This window comes from Pseudochaenichthys georgianus, chromosome 14 (genome assembly GCF_902827115.2).
Source record: "Pseudochaenichthys georgianus chromosome 14, fPseGeo1.2, whole genome shotgun sequence".
Lineage (NCBI taxonomy): Eukaryota > Metazoa > Chordata > Actinopteri > Perciformes > Channichthyidae > Pseudochaenichthys > Pseudochaenichthys georgianus.
The window spans coordinates 10,888,139-10,909,814 of record NC_047516.1 but is presented as its reverse complement, the minus strand read 5'-3'; the positions used below and the strand labels follow the sequence as shown (position 1 = coordinate 10,909,814).

At 42.1% G+C, this 21,676-nt stretch overlaps 1 protein-coding gene across 1 annotated transcript; it reads left to right on the top strand.

Moving 5' to 3' along the window:
• The first annotated feature begins 56 nt into the window (after nt 1-56).
• On the top strand, nt 57-21,339 carry LOC117458884 (uncharacterized). Its single transcript, XM_034099599.2, has 6 exons — nt 57-197; nt 15,277-15,398; nt 15,644-15,754; nt 19,124-19,180; nt 19,454-19,627; nt 20,989-21,339. The coding sequence occupies exons 2-6, from the start codon at nt 15,315-15,317 to the stop codon at nt 21,094-21,096; spliced, it is 534 nt and encodes a 177-aa protein (XP_033955490.1). The 5' UTR covers nt 57-197; nt 15,277-15,314; the 3' UTR covers nt 21,097-21,339.
• Nucleotides 21,340-21,676: the final 337 nt, after the last annotated feature.

The following is a 21,676-nucleotide window of genomic DNA, read 5'->3' as shown; positions in this document are numbered from 1 at the left end:
GAGTGAGTGAGTGAGTGAGGATGAAGAGCTCCGCCCAGTCTCCCGTTTCCTGTGAAACTTGTTGTCGGTCCGTCTAAATAGGAGCCGTGAGACCGTTATTCTCCGGGCCGTCAGACCGTTAAATTCTCCGGGCCGTCAGACCGTTATTCTCCGGGCCGTTTCGCAGTGCTCCCAGCTCGCAGACTCCACACACTGAGGTGAGTGACGCTGCTGTTTGGACTGTCTACACGTTGACATGTTTGAAAGGTCATGTTTAGAACTGTGAAACATGTTCTAATGTTACGGCAAGAGGCTAACGAAGTAAACATATTGATACCTCTGAGAGAAATAACCCGGACCGTGCTAAGGCATTCAAAGCGATACACAATCATTAAAAAGTTAAGATAAAAACAAAAGCACTCACTCTGCACAAAGGCCCATTTCAGAATCATGAATGTACATATAATTGATTCATATAATTTCATTGTAAAATGGACATGACAGTAAACTTGTACATTTACTCAAGTTCTGTACTTAAATACAATTTTGAGGTATTTGTGTAAGCTACCCTGCAGTATACAAAGTCATTCAAACTAGCTGCACCTTTACCAGCACTTTAATGCATCAATGATTATTAAACATATCATATATTATTCTGAAATGGACCAATCTGCACAATCACTACTTTGACTTTTGGTACTTTAACTATATTTTGATGTTAATAATTTTATAATTTTAATTGAGTTTGAGTTGACATTTTGAATGCAGGACTTTTGCTTGTAACAAAGTATTCCTACACTCTGGTACTTCTACTTTTACTCAAGTACAAGATCTGAGTAGGCTACTTCTACTTTTACTCAAGTTTAAAGGTGGGGTAGGTAAGTTTGAGAAACCAGCTCCAGATATACTTTTTGTTATATTCCATTGAATGCTCTTAACATCCCGATAGCAATGAATATCTGAAGTGTTTTGACAAAAAATCCATAACAAAATATCATCTTCATCAGTGGGAGCCGTGGCGCTGTAAAAAGCACGACCAATCATCTGAGCCGGCCCGGTTAAAGTAACTGGACCTGCCTGTCAGCCTTCCATCTGTGCGCACACTCATTGGTCATGTGAGCGTTCGTGTGTGTTGGAGGAGGGGCTCTGTAAGGAAGTGGCAGATTTGTTCCGGCTGTGTATTTTCAAATTCGAGCTCACTCGAGCTGGTTTCTCCAAAATTACCTACCCCACCTTTAGAGTACTTCTATTTTTACTCAAGCACAAGATCTGTCTACTTCTACTTTTACTACAATATCTGAGTACTTCTCCCACCTCTCACATGCATGTGTTCATCACTTGTTGCAGCTGGTGGAGAAGGAGCTTATTTTTTAAGTATAGCTTATAAACAACAGGAACTATACAGTGTAAGAAAACGTTTTTAGAGAGTACTTGTCCATGGACTATACTTTGTGCATGCTGCACCTATTTTAAATATGATTACATATCAACATAAAGCATACAAGAATCTGGGGTACTGTAACTAAGCTAAAATGTTATTGTTTATTTGTTCATATTTGGCAAGAAACATGCTATACAAGAATCTTCCTCTTTGGGCCACTGGAATATTCTTCTTCGGCATCGTATTTTACATTTTCCCACGGTTTTACGATAAAGATGTTAGTGCATCACACATAGGATGGGTATCGTTTTAACGGCACTACTACTTTTAACTATACCGATAACTGTACTCTTATCGGTTCTTTTGAAATGTGAACTTACAGAACTGTAAAAAACACATTTAAAAGTATTTACTGCAGTGGTACAGGGCAACACAGGTGGGGCATACAGGTATGCTGCAAAAGGCCTAACGGTTCTTCTGGAGGAAGATTGAGGTTGTGGTGGAACATTACGGGACATAATGTGTTGTTGTTTAGACAAATTGCTCGTGTTACCGCCCTTACATGCTAAACTCTTATTGCACTTTTGTCAACGAGCATTGTCCACATCGAGACGGGTAAAGTTTAACCACACCTTGGAGCGCTTAGTTCTCTCTGCCATCTCCGCCGTGTGTGTGTGTGCGTGTGTGTGTGTGTGTGTGTGTGTGTGTGTGTGTGTGTGTGTGTGTGTGTGTGTGTGTGTGTGTGTGTGTGTGTGTGTGTGTGTGTGTGTGTGTGTGTTGCATGCATGTAGCAGCCGCGTGTGTAACCGGCCCCGCCCCTTCACACACAGACAGGGGAGAGAGATCTCGTCTGGATTGGAAATATTGAAAATACATCATAGACGCCTTGTGTAGTCTTATTGCATATTAGAAACGGAGTTGGCGAAACTATAACTGCAATATAATGTTTATGTAACAATAATACATATGACATATATTTTTTAAATGTCTCCAGTACCGATAAAAAGACCAATAACTTCGGAGCTTAACGTTACCACTGTCTTCAATAATTCCGCCCCGGGGCCCGTTTAATACCGGAGCTCGGTACCCATCCCTAATCACACATGACGAAGAAGGAAACGTAAAGCGGTCGCAAACAACAATGGCGGACACGGACAATTTGCGAATGAGTTCTGCCTTTTGTAAGCTGAATTTATCAATAATTTGTCAATAAATATGGGCGAATAACGTCACTTGTCCGTCTGATGATAAATGTAGTAAAAAGCTCAAGGAAAGACACACATTTGAACTATGAGTAGCAAATGGTCAAAATAATACAAGCCTACAAAATGTCAAACATCAGTGAGTTGGGGGGGAGGGTCCCAAAAAAAGAGAGCGGGGCAAACTGTATCACGAATTAAACAGGAAGTCTTTAGTGAGTGCAACAATGTCTTAAATACAATTTTGCGAAAAAAGGTTTCTGAGTTTTGGAGGGCTTGGATATTGTGTGTACAAAGCGTCACTAATGAAACAGGAACTCTGGGATGCCTCCCACAAGTTCTTATGACAAACGGTTTATGTATTATGAGAGGGGGCGGGGTCACAGTGTAAGGGGAGAGGCACACTATTGGCTGTGAATGTCCTCAGGCCTGGATTCTCATCAAGTCTGTCAAGTTGGGTGCAGATCAGAAGTAACAGGCACTTCCTGTTTCATGGGGAGGAAGGCCTTTGCGAGATCTCATAACAACTCTAAAGCTCTGCAATTTATCATTACACCAGTCAGTGGAAATCAGTTTTGTTTAAATATTTTAAAAGGTTGTGCACTTTAACTTTATTGTTTGAGTTATCAACTTTTCCTTTGCAATTTAGCATCACATTGGTGACAAAGTTAGTCCAACCAAAATGCTAATGTTTGCTAAAAGTTTGCTAAAATTACAGGAAGAACCTTATTTTTCAAAACGGCCGACGTCTGAGTAGCCAATGCTCATTAAAGCCAATTTGATATTTGTTGACAATAGCAAGGGCAATGTGTGAACTATCATGAATATCGAAGGACTTTTGCCTGAACATTATTGAATTATGTTACTATTCTAACTCATTTTACAGTTAAAGGTGGGGTAGGTAAGTTTGAGAAACCGGCTCGAGATACACTTTTTGTTATATTCCATGGAATGCTCTTAACACCCCGATAGCAATGAATATCTGAAGTGCTTTGACAAAAAATCCAAAACAAAATATCATCAGTGGAAGCCGTAGTGCACAAACTTATCTCGTGCCCTCATTGGTCATGTGCGCGTTTGTGTTTCTAGCGCACTCGAGCTGGTTTCTCCAAAATGACCTACCCCACCTTTAAAGGAGACCTATCATGCTATATTTAAATGATATAGTGTATGACCATACCTATATAAGGTATATTTATACATTTTATTTTTCAAAATACCAAACAGATCATTTTTTAGACATGCCTCGTTTCGCTCATTTTCGCTTTATTCCAAGCCCGTCTTTGAAAATTCTGAGCAGCAGCTGACCACGCCCCCCTGCAGAAGAGCAGGCATGAGCCGGCGAGAGTCACGTTACCGTGCTTGCTGTGATTACGAGTGTCGAATAAACATGTCATCTCAGAGCAATGCATGTGTTCAAGCATATTATCAATTTGATCCAGAGACTGACCCTGAAGCAGCGGAGGTTTTGGTGGAGGTGCAAACATCTCGGTTGCAGCAGGACGTTTCTGAATGGTTAGCTGACAAGCTATTGTCCCTATTTATTTTACTCTGTTACGATGCTTGCTCCTTATTCCGTTCATATTTTGGCTAATTAGCAAGAATGCAATGTGTACAGTTTGTAACGCAAAAACAGCGATATATATATATATTTATAAAGGGAGACATTCATATTTTCAGCATACAATGGCCTCATTGCGTTTAATAGTTTACAGTCCTTTTCTTCCAACATCGTGCAACAACCGTTGGAAAGTTGAATAACTTAGGATGATAAAAAGTATAACTCCAACAACACCTCAGTTGTCAGCAATGTGTGTAGTTTCATGTGTTTTTAAAAGCTCAGTTATTGACTTATTTGTGCAAATTCCGCCACGACGTCATTGTACTATTATATACTACACAGCAATGGCATAACACACCCATGTGTACGACAAAAAGGTCCACACACACAACCTTATGCTTTTGAAATCAGAATATTCTTTAGCCATCCAAACATGGATAATCACGACACATTTTGATATCAACTCGGAACTTTATTGTCAAAATCAACGGTTAAAAAAACCCATACAAAAAAACTAAATGTAGCCTACTTGTATTTTGTATAAATGACACTAAATATTTTTACAGAAGCTTTTTGAGCTGGTGCTGGGGCTTCCTTGGACGCAGGATCAGAGTGGTGATTCCGGCCTGCGTTGTCCTCAGGATACGCAGGGAGTTTCCTGATCCGTGAAATGTCGATGTTGGGTTCAGACAGCAGCCAAATTGAACCGTGTAGCATACCCGGCGATGACCTCCTCCCTGTCAGGTCGCTCATAATGGTGCAGGGTCCACAAAGACTTGGTCGAAGATGAGGTCCATCAAGTTGGCCACGTAGGGCTGTGCAATGGTAAAAAAAAAGCACAACAAAAAATGTGGTTTAGATTAGTATATGCATGTAAAAAACTGAAACTTCTTAGCAAAGCTCTCTATTTAGCAAAGCTCTTTGCTTAGCCTTTTCCAATCTGAGTTAGTTTTGAACCGTAACGTGCATGCTGTGTTTCTGACTCAATGCAGGTGATGTGTTGGAGAGGGGCTGAGCTCAGTAGACTGACTGTAATGAGTGCTAGCCACTAATTAGCCTGTTGCTAGAGGTAAGGCCTTGTCAACAACAACAGACCGACGGGGCTTTAGCTCAGTTTTACTCGTGGTGTGTGTGTCCCCTCGCATACATACACAGTGTTGTATCCTAACACACCCCCATTTATATTCATGTGCGCAAACAAGTAAACACAAAAGCTTTTACATATAACGCTGCAAAACACGGCATGTCTCATTAGCGTAGCGTAGCTTAGCTTACAGATCGATGATATCTGATCGTTCTTACAGACTACAATCACAAAAGCGTTTACATATAACGCTGGAAAAAACGGCACTTGCCTACAGAAGATTACGTTTGTTATTATAACTTACTCAATATGATTGTAGAGGATACAAAATACTAATAAATAGGAGAATAAATACTTGTGTTATCGCCTGGGGCGTGGCTTTACAGCATTCACACAGATCGCCATTACGGCAGTATGTCTGAACATGTTATTAAATGCCTGATAATTCAAATGACAAAGCAAAGACTGCGGAGCGTACAAAATAAAATGCTACAAAAATATATAAACACCTAACCGATTACTATTTGGGTTTGAGGCGACATTGATGCGGCGAAGCTACATGCTACATGATACAAGCTAGAGATAGCTTTATCAGGAAAAACACCGCTAAATAAAAACTTACAGCTTCAAAATTGGATGTGTCCTCACTGGCCTGGTCCCGGATGGTTGGTATTGATCCCGGGTTTAGCATTAGTTTGGAGGCATATCCGTGTTGGACTTGAGAGAAGTTAATAAACATGTCCGTGGTAAAATGTTTGGAACACACAAACAGAAATCTTCCGTGGTCTTCTGGCACATGTCCCTTGTAAATGAAGTCTAGCCACAGATTCATTTCTTTTTCCACTGATGGCATTGCATGCAGTCCCCTGTCCCGAGTCTTGCAGCCAACAACAGCACCACGTTTAACTGGCTTAGACATCCTGGCAAGAGCAGGCAAAAACACAGATGTGACTGGGGTGTTGATTATTTAGCCTGCCGATAGCCTATATGCGAATGAGAGGTTTGGCAATGCACGTGGCCGTGGCTCATTCCCCTGATAGGTGGAGAGTTGACCAATAAGCGGAGCACTTCTTTGTGACGTAGAAAAGTATTGGAATGTGGATCAGTTTTTTTCAGATCCGTTGCAGCCCCTTTTTTAGAGATTTGGCGAAGGAGGAAAATAGAGAGGGTTGTGTTTTCTGACACTTGGTGAGTTCCCTGGAACACCGAGGACACATATTCATGTATAAAAGACGTACAAAGGTGCATTTTGCATGATAGGTCCCCTTTAAAATATGTAGAATGAAGATGCCGGCGCAGACAGCAGCGGCCCCTAGCTCTCACGCGTCTTTAGTTTTTACGACCGCTGGACAGGAGACACCGCAGGCGGTGTGAGAGGAAGCAGAAGAGGGGTAAGTGCGGAGGCTTCCGGGCTAGGCTAGCAGCTAGCCCACACAGGCCCGAGCCTTTTCATGGCTATGTACACTCACTGGATAATAAAATGGACAACTTAAGACTTCTCCGGTCGACCCAAAGTGAGGTGAGAGAATGCTGTGTGTACGTTTTCATGGAAATATAGCTAAATGACAACATCACAGACTCTGCCTTTCAGCTCGACCGGCTAACATGCTACCGCTCAGACAGAGCCACGGTTAGCAGGGGGGAAGACCTGCGGTGGAGGGGTTATTGTTTACATCAATGATGCTTGGTGTAGGGACGTTGTGGTTGTCTACAAACACTGTTCACCGCAGGCGGAGTTTATGGTCGTGAAGTGCAGGCCTTTCCATCTTCCAAGGGAAATCAGCGCTATTCTGCTAGCAGCTGTTTACATCCCCCCCACCTCTAACAACAAGGACAGAGAGGAGGCACTCTGTGAGCTATATCGAGCGACTTCAAACTGTATTGAAGTGAACATGTATTATTTCAAACTGTATTGAAGTGAACATGTATTATTTGGGACTGTTTTACTGTAATCCTATATATATATATATATAACCTTCTCACTTACACTCACTGACCCAGATACCAGCACACACACATATTCTTTTCAAGGTTCTTTCTGGGGCCAATATAATCTCAGGCACCAATATATCTGTGTACAATGTTTGATTGTCTGGGAAAGAATAGAGTTTGTGTGAAATACTCCTTGGGAAAGTAAAGGAGTGAACTCAGGTGCAAGATAAAAAGTGACTCTGTCCTTGTTTACTTCCGAAGCTCTCACGCTCTGTTCAGAAGAAAAATACTTTTTCCCAGAACTCTGATTCGCTGTATTGGGTCCGACCCGAAGTGAATCCTACCAGTAAGAACACCTAGGGAAGTGAGCAACCGACACAACTCATGCCCACGGACTCTCTGATTCGCTTAGGAGTGAGGCAATGAACCGCCTAGAGCAGGGGTGGGCAAATCTTTTGGCTCGGCGACCTATGAGTTTTAAAATTTGACAGACGGGCTGGGCCAGTAGCAGATCGGTGAAAACATATTTAGCTGTCCACTCCTCATTATACACTCGGCACTCAATGTTGACTTTTCTTTTCTTTGGTCCACTCATTTTTACAGATGCAGGTTCAAAGGGGAATTATTGCATTATTGTGTAATCGTTTGCGTCATGACGTAACCGTTTACGTGCCTTCTTATGCGTTTTACGTCGCTGATTTTCTCCGCAACACCGCTCACAACAACATCAATAGAGGACTGCGTCGGGTAGTTTTTAATTATACGAAGCCAGATTAAATTAAATAACTACTTCTCCAACCTTATACCTTTCTCCAGAGTGCCGTGGTGCATTGTTTATTAATGTGGTTCAGCTGCATTACTGCCCGTTGCAGTGCTGCTCGTCTACCGGAGTGTATTCTCCCGTTAACTCACAGCCGCTGTAAAGTTTTCACTGTCTGACTGTCACACAACATCCATCCATCCATCCATCTTCTCCCGCTTATCCGTGGTCGGGTCGCGGGGGTAGCAGTTCCAGCAGAGAGCCCCAAACTTTCTTTTCCCTGGCGACATCAACCAGCTCTGACTGGGGGATCCCAAGGCGCTCCCAGGCCAGCGAAGAGATATAATCCCTCCACCTGGTCCTAGGTCTACCCCTTGGTCTCTTCCCAGCTGGACGTGCCTGGAACACCTCCCTAGGGAGGCGCCCAGGTGGCATCCTAACTAGGTGCCCGAACCACCTCAACTGGCTTCTTTCGACGCGAAGGAGGAGCGGCTCAACTCCGAGTCCCTCCCTGATGACCGAACTTCTCACCTTATCTCTAAGGGAGACACCAGCCACCCGGCGGAGGAAACCCATCTCGGCCGCTTGTATCCGCGATCTCGTTCTTTCGGTCATGACCCATCCTTCATGACCATAGGTGAGGGTAGGAACGAAAATGGCCCGGTAGACAGAGAGCTTTGCCTTCTGGCTCAGCTCCCTTTTCGTCACAACGGTGCGGTAAAGCGACTGCAGTACCGCTCCCGCTGCTCCGATTCTCCGGCCCATCTCACGCTCCATTGTTCCCTCACTCGAGAACAAGACCCCGAGATACTTGAACTCCTTCACTTGGGGTAAGGACTCATTCCCTACTTGGAGTGGACAGTCCATCGGTTTCCTGCTGAGAACCATGGCCTCAGATTTGGAGGTGCTGATCCTCATCCCAGCCGCTTCACACTCGGTTGCGAACCGATCCAGTGAGTGCTGAATGTCGCAGACCGATGAAGCCATCAGAACCACATCATCTGCAAAAAGGAGTGGTGCAATCCTTAGTCCACCGAACTGCAGACCCCCCCCCCACGACTACGCCTCGAAATCCGATCCATGTATATTACAAACAGGATTGGTGACAAAGCGCAGCCCTGGCGGAGGCCAACCCTCACCGGAAATGGGTCCGAAAACTGTTCTTTAGTCGGGTGGTGCGGGGTGAAGAGGCAGGTGTGGTCACCAGCAATACTGAGTGCTCTGCGGGTGAGGCGGGTGTTGTAAATGTCCAGGAGTGAAGCACCGTTGATCCTATCAGCTGTGTTCACAATGCGCTGCAGGGTCTTGCGGTTCGATGCTGGGCAGCTTCCGAACCACACCGTGATTCAGCTGCTGAGGATGCTCTCGATGGCGCCTCGGACAAAATAGAGACACTGCTGGGCTTTCTTGGTGATTGATGTTGTGTTGTTACTCCAGGAGAGGTCCTCGGTGATGTGCACCCCCAGGAATGTAGTGCAGCTCACCTGTTCCACAGCAGTACCACCAATGGTCAGTGGGTGGGGGTGTTGGGTGTCGTTTCTCCTGAAGTCGACAACATTTTATTTGCTTTTTTTTAGCCTCTCAAAGCACTTCATGATGGTGGAAGTCAGCGGGGCGGTAGTCATTGAAGCAGGACGGTGATGACTTCTTCGGCACAGGTATGCTGGTGGTTACCTTGAAGCACGAGGGAACAACAGCCTGGCAATACAAAAAAATACACTTTTAAAACTTGTTGAGAGCTAAAACTAGTCTTTGCTGCTGCCTCAAAGAGGAGAAGGGAGGAGAGGAGGGAGACAGGTGAGGCTGATTCAGGAGCACAGACACACTCACAACTATAAATGAACCAAAAACAAATAAATAAACAAGTTTCAATGTTTTTCATATTGGATATGGTATGTTATTGGTTATGGCCAAGTTCTTATGATTTTATGATTATTTAAATGTATACAGTTATGTTTCATGTGGGTGTAGTCTCTTTATTTCCCCCTCAAAGTGCACCAGATTGATGCATTTAAGTCCAACATTTAAACAAAAATCTTACCGGGGGGGCATACCCCCGGACCCCCCTATAGGATTTGAGGTCCACCCCCACTTAAAATATGTTCACATGAATAGGTTCCTAAATAGATTTGCACATTTGTTTAAATAGTAACCAATCTCCATATATTTATTTTTGGGTAGTTTCATTTAATTTCAAACCTTTATGTATACAGATAAATCCCATTGAGATCATTGATCTCTTTTTCAAGTGAGACTTGCTCAAGTAGTTCCACATGAAACATAAAAACTAGAGCCGGGACTCGATTAAAAAAATTAATCTAATTAATTAGAGGCTTTGTAATTAATGAATCGAAATTAATCGCATTTTTAATCAAATATACATATTTGACCTGAGAACAGTGAGAAGCAATTTTCACATGGATTTTACTCCAAGTGGTCTACAGTCGAGTGCAATCCAGTGACCCAGGGAGTTGGTTATTTTCTCAGACGTGGACTTACTTATCCTGGCCCTGGTTGAGTGTGGGTTGGGTCAGGGTGTGGTTCCTTGCACTCGGAGTCGAGCTAACGTCCACGCTAGCTGCTACATGCTTTGCATTTAGGTGATACTTTAGGCTTGATGTGCTGCGGTGATATGCAAATTATTGTTTGCATAATTTGCACACAATCGTGCTCTTATCCGTCCGTTATTTAAAACAAAATTTCCCATCCACGGGCCGACCAAAGCGGTCTCATCAGCTTGTTCGTTCATGTTTGACTAGTGTTCACCGTGGTTTGTTGTTGTTTGAAGTCCCATGAACGTTAGTTGGTGCTCCAGTATAATCGGTACGCCTGAAACTCATCCAGTGAGAAACGTTCCGCTGTGCAAAAATAAGTGCGATTAAAGTGCGATTAAAATGCGTACATTTTTTTAACGCGTTAATTTTTGTGTAATTAATTAATCTTAATTAACGCGTTAAAGTCCCGGCCCTAATAAAAACATAAATAGAACAACAAAAGGACATCATACAGCATCATTTACATAATTATCCACATAAACAGGTAACAATAGCCTCCGATTGACTAGCATCCAACCGAGCTTTAAAAACATTTAGTGGCACCAGATTGTTCAGTTTCCATTTAATTTGCACTATTCCAAGACAGAGGAGCAGCGCATCTAAAAGCTGTCTTCCCTAAGACAGTCCTAGCAGTTGGCACATTTAATAAAACCACAGCATTCGATCTCAGGCAGTAGCCACTTACAATTCTCCGTGAGATCAGGGAGCAGATATAAGATGGAAGTTTCCCTAACATGGCTTTGTATATAAAAATGTACCAGTGACTGAGCCTCCGTACAGTTAGTGAAGGCAAACCAGCCCTTGCATACAGGGTACAGTGATGGGTTAATGCTTTACAGTTTGTCACAAATCTCAGTGCGCTGTGATACGCAGCATCTAACTTGACCAGGCAATAGGCAGGTGCATTCATATACATCAAATCACCTAAAACAGGCTCTGGTGTCTTTTTAGCTTTAGAAAAGAGCATTACCTTGGTTTTCTCAACATTTAAAATAAGCTTTAGTTCAGAGAGCTGAGTCTGAATAATGTTAAAAACAGCCTGTAATTTAACACCAGCCTCCTTAATGGAGGGACCTGCACAGTACATCACGGTATTATCCGCATAAAAATGTAAAGTAGCTTCATCCACATTTTCACCTAAACTGTTGATGTAGATGGAGAATAAAAGTGGACCTAAAACAGAACCTTGAGGAACACCATTAGCTACGTTCAACCACTCAGAAGACAGCCCATCAAAATGAACACATTAGGACCTTTCAGAGAGGTAGTTTACAAACCACCCACTGCATGGCTGGACATGTCTATACTGGCTAGCCTCTGCTTTAAAATGTGATGATCTACGGTGTCAAACGCTTTGGAAAGGTCAATAAATAGAGCTGCACAACTCTGCTTATTATCTAAAATACTCGCCACATCATTCACCACGTTCATTGTGGTGCTTTCTGAAGCCTGACTGATGTTTAGACAGGATGTCATTTGTACATAAAAACTCCTTTACCTGTTCACTCACTAAGTGTTCAAGAACCTTAGCCAGAACTGACAACTTAGAGATTGGCCTATAGTTATTTAATAAGGTGGCCCCCTCCTTTCAGTAAAGGCAGGACATACGCTGACTTCCACAATTTTGGAATTGTGTTAGTGCTGAGGGAGAGGTTAAAAAGAGTAGTGAGAGGTGGAGCAATAAAATATGCAGCTTTCTTTAAAAAGAAAGGTTCTTCGTTGTCCGGACCAGCCGGTTTCTTAGGATCTAACTTGGTTAAAGCTTCACAAACAACATCAACAGTAAAAGGGGTAAAACTAAAAGGGTTTTCCAACACACGTTTTTGAGAGTCACATACTGTAGTGTTCACAGAAGCAGAGTTAGTGACAGAATCAAATAGAGAACCACAGGACACAAAATGCTCATTAAAGCAATTGAGCATAGTAGCCCTGTCCGATATAGAGCCAGATGCTGTGGTAATGCACGGAGGTAGCTCATTATGGATATCGCCGGTGGATAACGATTTAATGGCTTTCCAAAATGTTCCAGGATTATTCAGATTCTTTGTGGTTACTGACAGATAGTACTTTGATTTAGCACTTTTGATATGTGAAGTGAAGCTATTCCTTAGCTGCCTAAAACGCAGCCACTCTACCTCTGAGCCTGATCTCCTAGCCTTTGCCCAGGCCTTGTTTCTCTCATGAAGGAGACTGGACAGATCAGCAGAAAACCAAGGATTGTCTCGTCCCTTTACTCTAAGTGTACGCAGGGGTGCATGTCTATCAATGATCTCCATAAAACCAAGATAAAAATAAGACCATGCGGTTTCTACATCAGCACACAGATCGATTTTACCCCAATCAAACCCAAACAGATCATGCACAAAACCCTGCTCCACAAAATGTTTTTTGTCTCTCTTAATGATAATACGAGGTTTAACCTTTTGGACCTTAGTGTCCCTAAGTGTGGTTATAACACAGTGATCACTCAGATCATTTGCAAATATTCCCACAGATGAATATTTATGGGGAGCATTAGTTAAAATGAGATCAATTAGGGAGGATTTATTAGGGGACTTAATATTTGGGCGAGTAATCTGAGTAACATTTAAAGAGATACAAAGGTTTTTAAAATCCTCTGACACTGCAGTTAACCAGTCCCAGTTAAAATCTCCAAGTAGCACTATTTCCTTGTAGTCTAGTTGTGATAAAAGATTTGCTAGTGAAGACAAGGAGTCTTTGACAGCTGAGGGGGGTCTGTAACAACTCACCACCATGACCTGTTGACCCTTTGCCACTTCTATATTAATGGCTAAAAATTAAAATTGCTTACTGATCGATTTGGAAACTAATGTGGATACACTGAACTTATTCTTAACATAAATGGCAACGCCACCACCTTTATTAGGCCGGTCGGTATGATACACATTAAAACCATTTAAGGCAATGTCAGAGGCCAAAATAGATTTGTTTAGCCATGTTTCTGATAAAACAATGACGTCAGCGTCAGTCGAGCTCGCCCAGATACGGACAAAATCTAGTTTACCTAACAGACTGCGCACTTTCAAGTGGATGAAACCCAACCCAGACCTAGCTTTAGAATCAGCAGGAGTAGCGATCTGACTACTACTACTGGGCGGACCAGGGTTAGGTTGTACATTTCCTGACAGTAATAACAACAACAAAAAACAGGCATCTTTTCCTCTTAAACGACACACATACATTGTCATCTAATTTAGAAACACCGGAAAAGTCTGCGAGAGTGTGATTAGAGCTTAAGAAGCAGTCCTGAAGAACCATCATCGCAGGAAAACAAAAAAAGACAAACATATTTTGTCGAGCAGATTGTCTGTGACAAGGCAACCGGTAATTGTTTGAGCAACACATCCGAACCTTTGCAGGGGATGCCCACTGCGGGTGGCAGAACAGACCTGAATCCAGTAGACTCCTGAGAATGACTAGAGATCTTCTCATCGTCCAAAACAGTTAACAGGCATAGCAGAATCCCGATATGGGCCATTTTCCCAGACCAGCACACAGTATCCGCGATGTGAAGCAAATCCAGCAAAATGTCACAAAAAACTGGTAGTGGCCTGGCTGGGTGTATAATTCCCGGCCTGACTTATTGTCCCAGTCCGGCCCTGCTAAACAAGATGCTCTCTGCAAAGCTGTATTCTTCATTCAACCTGTGTTTTTCATCAAATAAGGATAACATATAATCTTATTGTGAAATAAGTTTGACTAAAATGGCAACTTATTGGTTTTGGCTCGATTAGTTGGACTGAAATGTTCAATATAATTTGATGACTAAAAAAGACAAAAAAGTAGACTAAATAGTTTTCTTTGACTAAAATAAGACTAAAATGCTCAGACTTTTAGTCGATTAAAACTTGACTAAATTAAAAACAGGATGACGGTGACTAAATATGAGTAAAACTAAAAAGGACATTTGACACATGACTACGACTAAATACAAAAATAGCTGACGAAATGAACACTAGTAAGGAAGGAAGCCACAACAAAAACGTTTCCAATATTTAACTCCCTCCCCCTTTCTCTCCCTCAGAACACACAGTTCTTCTCTCCTTCTCTTCCAAACTCCTCCTCCTCCTCTCCTTTTCCTCCCTCACATCTGCTTCTCATCCTACAGCATTCCTGTCTTTCCTAAGAGGATTGTGACATGTGGTTTTGATGAACTCACACGCTCTCTCTGTTCCCTTTCCCCCCCTTTCACTACCTCATTCTGTTCTCTATTTCTCAACATCTCCTCCTCTGTCCAAACAGATACACACACACTGCAGAAACACACATGAATACACAAACACAAGACACTACTCAGTTTCATTGGCTTCCCACTGTCCTCCCCCTGTCTAGTGGTGTGTCTCATGATCATGTGGGCTGTCTTTGTTTTTAAAAACCCTCTTCTCGTACAGATTGCAACACTTTTTCTCTGGTTTTGATTTGGCAGTGTTCAAACACTATCCTCGATTGACAAACATTTTTCATCGGAAATTATTTTCTCTCGCACTACAACACACTTTTATAAACCATTTCATTGTATATATCTTACCTATTATAATGTGAGAACATTCCGAGTGAACACACTGTATATCTGTGTACCTGTGTAAGACCATTAGATCTAATCACTCAAACATTAAATTGCACAGTATTTGACTTACACACTTCCTTCCCGTGGACATGCCTACTAGAGCAATTTGGGGTTCAGAGCTCTTCACATGAAATTGCACATTATTCCTGCAGTGAAACATTGTACTGTTTTTCTGTCATCCAGGGGGGTATGTGCTTGGTTTGAGTATAACTGAATGGATTTGTATCTTCACTTCAGGACAGTTCTATTGGTTATCTGACTTCCTGTCTGGCAGTATGATATCCTTTGAGGGTACAGTGGCAGCAGGTGAACCCAGGCTCCATCGTCTCTACCCCTGGTTCGACCCTGAAAGTGCTGCGGTGAGATCTACACACAGTTCTGGTGGAGCCCACTTACATTTCAAGTCTAACTACTGATCAAATATAATTGTGTGTGTGTGTGTGTGTGTGTGTGTGTGTGTGTGTGTGTGTGTGTGTGTGTGTGTGTGTGTGTGTGTGTGTGTGTGTGTGTGTGTGTGTGTGTGTGTGTGTGTGTGTGTGTGTGTGTGTGTGTGTGTGTGTGTGTGTGTGTGTGTGTGTGTGTGTGTGTGTGTGTGTGTGTGTAGGTGGTGACCATCCTGTTGGGGCTGTTCCAGGTGCTGTTATCTGTCCCTCTGGCTTGCGCTGACCAGACTCTGCCAAAACTCTTCATACTGCCGCTGGTCTTAGGGATCCTAGTATGTATCTCGTCATTTTAAGTCTTTGGATGACTTTGGGTCAGAGGGTCAAATAAAACAAAACATGAAAATCTGTTGCAGATTATATTTCATAAACATTTCAGTCAACATAAATCTAGGTCATTTAGAATTCTCTCAATCTCTGTCTAATGTAAGGCTGACAGCTGCACCATCAGTCTGACCTTAAATGTCCCATATTATGCTATATTAATAACTAATATAATAATTAGGGATGCACGATATTGGTTTTTTGAAACCGATACCGTTAACTTCCTGCTTCTCAAGACCGATACCGATAACCGATAATAATATAATATATATATTAAATGTACCTGTAGTTTTTGCACACCTGGTGGTAAAAAAAAGACTAGTAGTGAGCAAAGGACATGAGCATTACTACTATGAACAAAACAAAGCCAAGAACAGTTTTGACTCTTCAAAGTGACCATATTTATTTTCCCAAATAAAGTTATTTTTCAAAAGCCTCGTCGATAGGTAAAAGCCCCGGTGCCTTTGTAGCTGGCTTTGGATTCGCCGCTAGTTTAGCAGCGCAGGCGTCTTCATACGCTTTTAACACACCATCGTAGACATGGCGATGTTTCAGTTGACTGATCAGGTTGGAAGTATTATAGCTCGTTGCCTTCTTCCCTCCTCGTGGAACTTCTGCATTGCATTTGTTAATACAAATAGCAAGCGAACTATCTAACTCTGAAACTTTGAAATAGTCCCATACTACCGACGACATGTTTGTTTACTGTCCTGGCTTCACGGCCGCTCACCATTTACGTCACAGCCGGGCATAAGTTAGGGAGCGCTGGATTTGTGAAAAACTCCCCTCTTCCTAAACCACTAATACCACAGTACTGGCAAAACGGGAGGAGCCGAGTGAAAAACAAGCGCCCCTCATCCCAATCCACCCACACCGCAGGATTTTTTTCTTTTACCCAAAAAATATATTATCGGGAATATTAATACTTTTATCGGGTTTATCGGGATGATGTCATAATTCCTAATATCGGACCGATAATTATCGTGCACCACTAATAATAATAATATATTATTGGGCCATATCTATAAAAACATGTCTCTGAAGTGTTTTGCTGAAAATACCAAACAGATCACCCATTGTAGCATGCCTCATACCCCTCTATTTCAGCCCTGTTACAAAAGTGCTGATTCTGGGTCTGGCCCTTTAAATTTAACCAGCTGCTGCTGGCCACGCCCCTTTGGAGCGTCTGTCCGCATGCAAGCAGTGAGTTCTGTGAAGAGAAGGCTGTCTATCAGCAGAAACTCAGCTAAACGCTGCCGTGATTAAACTCCATATCATGTTCCAAACCACATCAAGCATTATTTCTGAAACAGAATGGAGCTCAAACACTTTCTCTCTCGCGGGTTTACTACAAGGACAGTACCTTTTTATTTCCTGCTTCTTCACACATATTCTCTCCAATACAGCGTTAGCTCTGAGTGCAGCAACGTTTCTGATAGGGGACGATAGGTTGGGCGATACGTTGCCAGGAGTTCAACGTAAAGCCAGCCCAGATTTTGGTAATATCGACATGATGCAGCAAATCTATATCAGCTCCGTTGTGCCTCCGTTTTTAGAGATGTGGGTAAGGAAGAAAAGAGAGAGGGTTGTATTTGATGATACTGTGTGAACTGAGGACAGATTTTTTTACACAGCTTTAATAAAGTTGTTAGTTGCCCAAATAAAAATAAAACATTAATATGTATCATGTTTTAACCGTCACTATTGACATTGTTTGAAGACTGGTAGTTTGTAGAGATCAAACTTAGGCAGTACTCACATAATGCCAGGTATAGCTTTATCAGTGGCTTTAGGCACTCTCAGGTACGCCCCGGCTGCTTTAAGTGTCTTTACTACACAGATTCCTACTGATGGTATGAACTAGGGGTTTCACAACTACCAATATTTACTAGTCGACACGTTTTTGAAAATACCAGTCGACTAGTCGTTACGTCATAATAAAGACACACTGTATTTTATATTGGAACTCATACTGGATATATATTGGACTTAGTAAATAACAAACAGTAACTGGACTCACCAAAATCGACAGCAAAAAACTCTGTTTACATAAATGCCACGTAAATCCAGTGCGCAACAGCGCATTGCGCAACACGTTACTCGCTGTCCTCCACGATAACGTCCACCTTTCCAGATTTTTGGTTTGCGTTGAGGAACACCAACGCATAGACACATCCTCTGTTTTATTTATTTGATATGTTATATACTGCATTGTCTTGTTTATGTTTCTTATGCTGGTGTTAGGTATTGTGTATCTTGTTTTTATGTGTTTGCACGGCGACCTTGAGAGCCTTGAAAGGCGCCTATATAAAATAAATGAATTATTATTATTATTATGTGAGGGAAGGAGGCTTGACCGCTTTCGGGTGACAGTGTTTCCTGCCAGGGAAAAACCCCTCTCACTCGGGGTGCTTGTGGCTGGAATAGCCATGTAGCTCCTCGAAAGCTTGGCTAAATGGGGGAAGAGGTGCACGTTTTCTGCCCACCACTCCAGTGGGTTATCCATTGTGGGGATATGTGGTGTCCGCTGGCAGTAATCCCGTAGCTCATCATCCGCATCACTGTTGACCCGTTTTTGTTTTGCTGCTCGTCTGCCTCTGTCCAGTGCTGACGCCGGTCCGTTGCTCACTGGTGCTAGCATTACTGCTAGTGCTAGCTGTCGGCAGCGGGTGTCTCATCTTCAGATGGTTGAGCATTGCAGATATATTTTTGTTGTACTTCAGTACAGCTGTACACAACTGACACTTCACTGTGGAGTTGGTTACATCTCCGTTGAAGTACTGCCATACATAAGAATGTCGGAGGTGTTTTGGAGCATTTTGCAGCACCTCGTTTACCTCCATTTTTTTCACGACTAGTTGACTAGGGCCTACAGCGCCGACTAGTGGTAAAGGTAGTCGACTAGTTGATTAGTTGGTGAAACATGAGGAATCATTACAGCTGCAAATAACCCTCTAAATCTTCATATGGACATGTGACTATTGTACTGCTGAAGGTTGCTCAAATGTATACCTATCCTTTCTTTAAAGGTGACCTGCTGTAGTATTTACTGTATCTGAAGCTCTTAATATGATTGCTCATATTTCAAGCCATTTTTTTCCCGGCCCCTTGCTTTGGATCATTTTCATCAACCGGCCCCCATTCCAAACTGATTGAATAGCCCTGATTTAGAGGGTTATTTGCAGCTGTAATGATTCCTCATGTTCATACCATACACAAATGAAACATTTTCATAGTAATTCCTTATTTCAAACTTAAGCAATCACTCCTTGCATTGACAATATATTTTAATGAAAATATGTGTGTCCTGTGTCTTGCAGATTGTGGCGGCAGGATCCTTTACCATTGCCAACGAGAGAAACTCCAGCAGACTACTGGTATGTTCACAGCACATTTTCATCTTACCAACATCTGAAATATCATACACGCTTTTGCTTTCTTTGTATCAACATTCACTCGACAAACATTTTCAGTTAGACTCATGTGTTGCATTGATAACCCAAGAATAAAAACTCATAAAAATACAGACGAAGCCTTTGTGCGTCTTTTGTAATATTCTGTAGTTGCAATACTATTTTGTAAGTTATTCACTAATACAAGTGTGTGGGTGTTCTGTGCATATTGATGGAACTCTGCTGTCCCCCCCACAGCTCTGTGGTTGTGCATGCAGTAATGTTGTTGGCCTGCTGGGGGCGCTGCTGGCCTTCTGCATCTACAGCTACAGCCTGAGCAGTGCAGACAGCAAGGAGCCTTGTTTTCCCGCTGCTGACCATGAATATACACACAGAGGCTCCTACTACAGCTGCCCCGGGGAACACCTGATGGTCAGTGCTGCTTTTATTAAACTTCACTTCTCTCTTCTTTTCCAGTAGAGATAAAGAAAAGGAAAAATAAAAATTAAAAGACGATAATGTTGTTGCAGTGATGATGCAGATTTACGCAGACCAGGAAGTTTGCATCGCAAGAGATCCATCGACAAAAAGCAACATAAGATCCGTTGCACATGTTTATGATACCTACACATTTTGTTTAGCAGGATCATCATCTGTTTCCAAAAAGTAAAAAATGAAAGACAACCGAAAGCAGTAAAAACCTGTTAAGCCCCGAGCCTGTTTTCCAGGTCTCAGGCTCGAAAAGGACATTCCCAGAACAAATGACTATATAAAAAGGGGTACATTAAATAATAAATCAAGTAAAAAAATAAAGTAAATTAATAATCTTGTTTCTCAAAGCAATGATAAACCTGTGAGTTGGATGTAGCAAAGTCAGAATCAATATAGATTTTTGTTATTTTAAAGTAAATTCAGATTGAACAAAAAAACGTAAATATATATTATTGTGTCAAAAAAAACACCATTACTTATAGTGAAAACCACCCTTGAATGATGGGATAGTAGACTAAAAGCTTTAGGAATCCAAACTATAACATATAAGTACCCTGTATCAAGATTTATGCTAAACAAGAGACATTTGACCTTTTTAGAGAGGATTAGCAAAACAAAAAACCACCTCTGGGGTCATTTGGGTGGATTTGCCGTATCTCTGGAACCCATTGGTCGATTTTGATGATTGACACCACTTTTTAAACCGTTAGAGCCAATGGAATCGAGGGGGTGAGAGTGATGCGCACGCAGTTTGCCCAAAACCGAAAGCTCCGTTACACTCTAATGAAAAATAGGTTTATTGCCATAAATGTTATGATAGATTTTCAGTAATCATTTCAAAGTGACACAGAGACATTGTATTAACCTTCAGCAGTGTTTATATGCGTTGTAAAGGTAAGACGTATTTGCCCTTTTGGCCCTGTAAAGTGAAGTTGTGTGTTGTCTTTCCTGGCTTTCGCTGCCGTGAGTTTTGGTCGCACAGTGATGATAGTTATACCATTGGAATATGTGGAATATCAGCTTTCTTATGATATCTAGTTTGTGCAGATTGCATGAAGTATAAAATATCGTGTGATAGCACTCTTTCGCTTAGTGATAATTCAGAGGCTTGGTGTTACCCTTGTGTTTCGTTTATCTAAAAATGGTTCATATCGTCAGTTAGTTGAGTTTCTTCCCGTTAAGTGGGTATGACACATTAATAGGTTGTTAAATGTTAAGAAGCCCTGAGACACAGTGCTTAACAGGTTATGAGAAGAATTGGGGGAAAGAATGTTGATGATGTGTGTTTTGATTCCCTGCAGGCCTACTGCTGGAGCATGACGGTGCTGCTGCTGCTCTACAACACTGCAGCCGCTCTGCTGCATGGCCTGCTGTCCATGAACGCCTTCAGAGCACTCAAGAGAGACTGACACACACACAACATGGAAACATTGAAACTAGTTTATTTGTTATAAGTGTCAAACCTGCAGATTTCTGGTTAAGTGGACTTGGTGACACTGTAGTGAGTTTTTTTTTATATAAAACAGATCAAGTTATATTCTGACCAAAGTGTGTCCTGACTTCAGTGATGGTAACACAGTAAATAAGTTCTTCTTACTCAGTCAGCATACACAGTCGATGTGACGAGATTAAATAAACTAAATTGTCAATAACTGTGATATGTATCCAATATTTTTCTAGAAAATAATAAGAAAAAAAAGGCAAGGACTTAAATTAAAACCCACTACATTTTATATTATATTCCTAATAGATACCCATGATCCTACACACTGCTCCTCTCAGGTGTGTGTGTGTGTGTGTGTGTGTGTGTGTGTGTGTGTGTGTGTGTGTGTGTGTGTGTGTGTGTGTGTGTGTGTGTGTGTGTGTGTGTGTGTGTGTGTGTGTGTGTGTGTGTGTGTGTGTGTGTGTGTGTGTGTGTGTGTGTGTGTGTGTGTGTGTGTGTGTGTGTGTGTGTGTGTGTGTGTGTGCCTTTTAATGACTGTGGGGGTG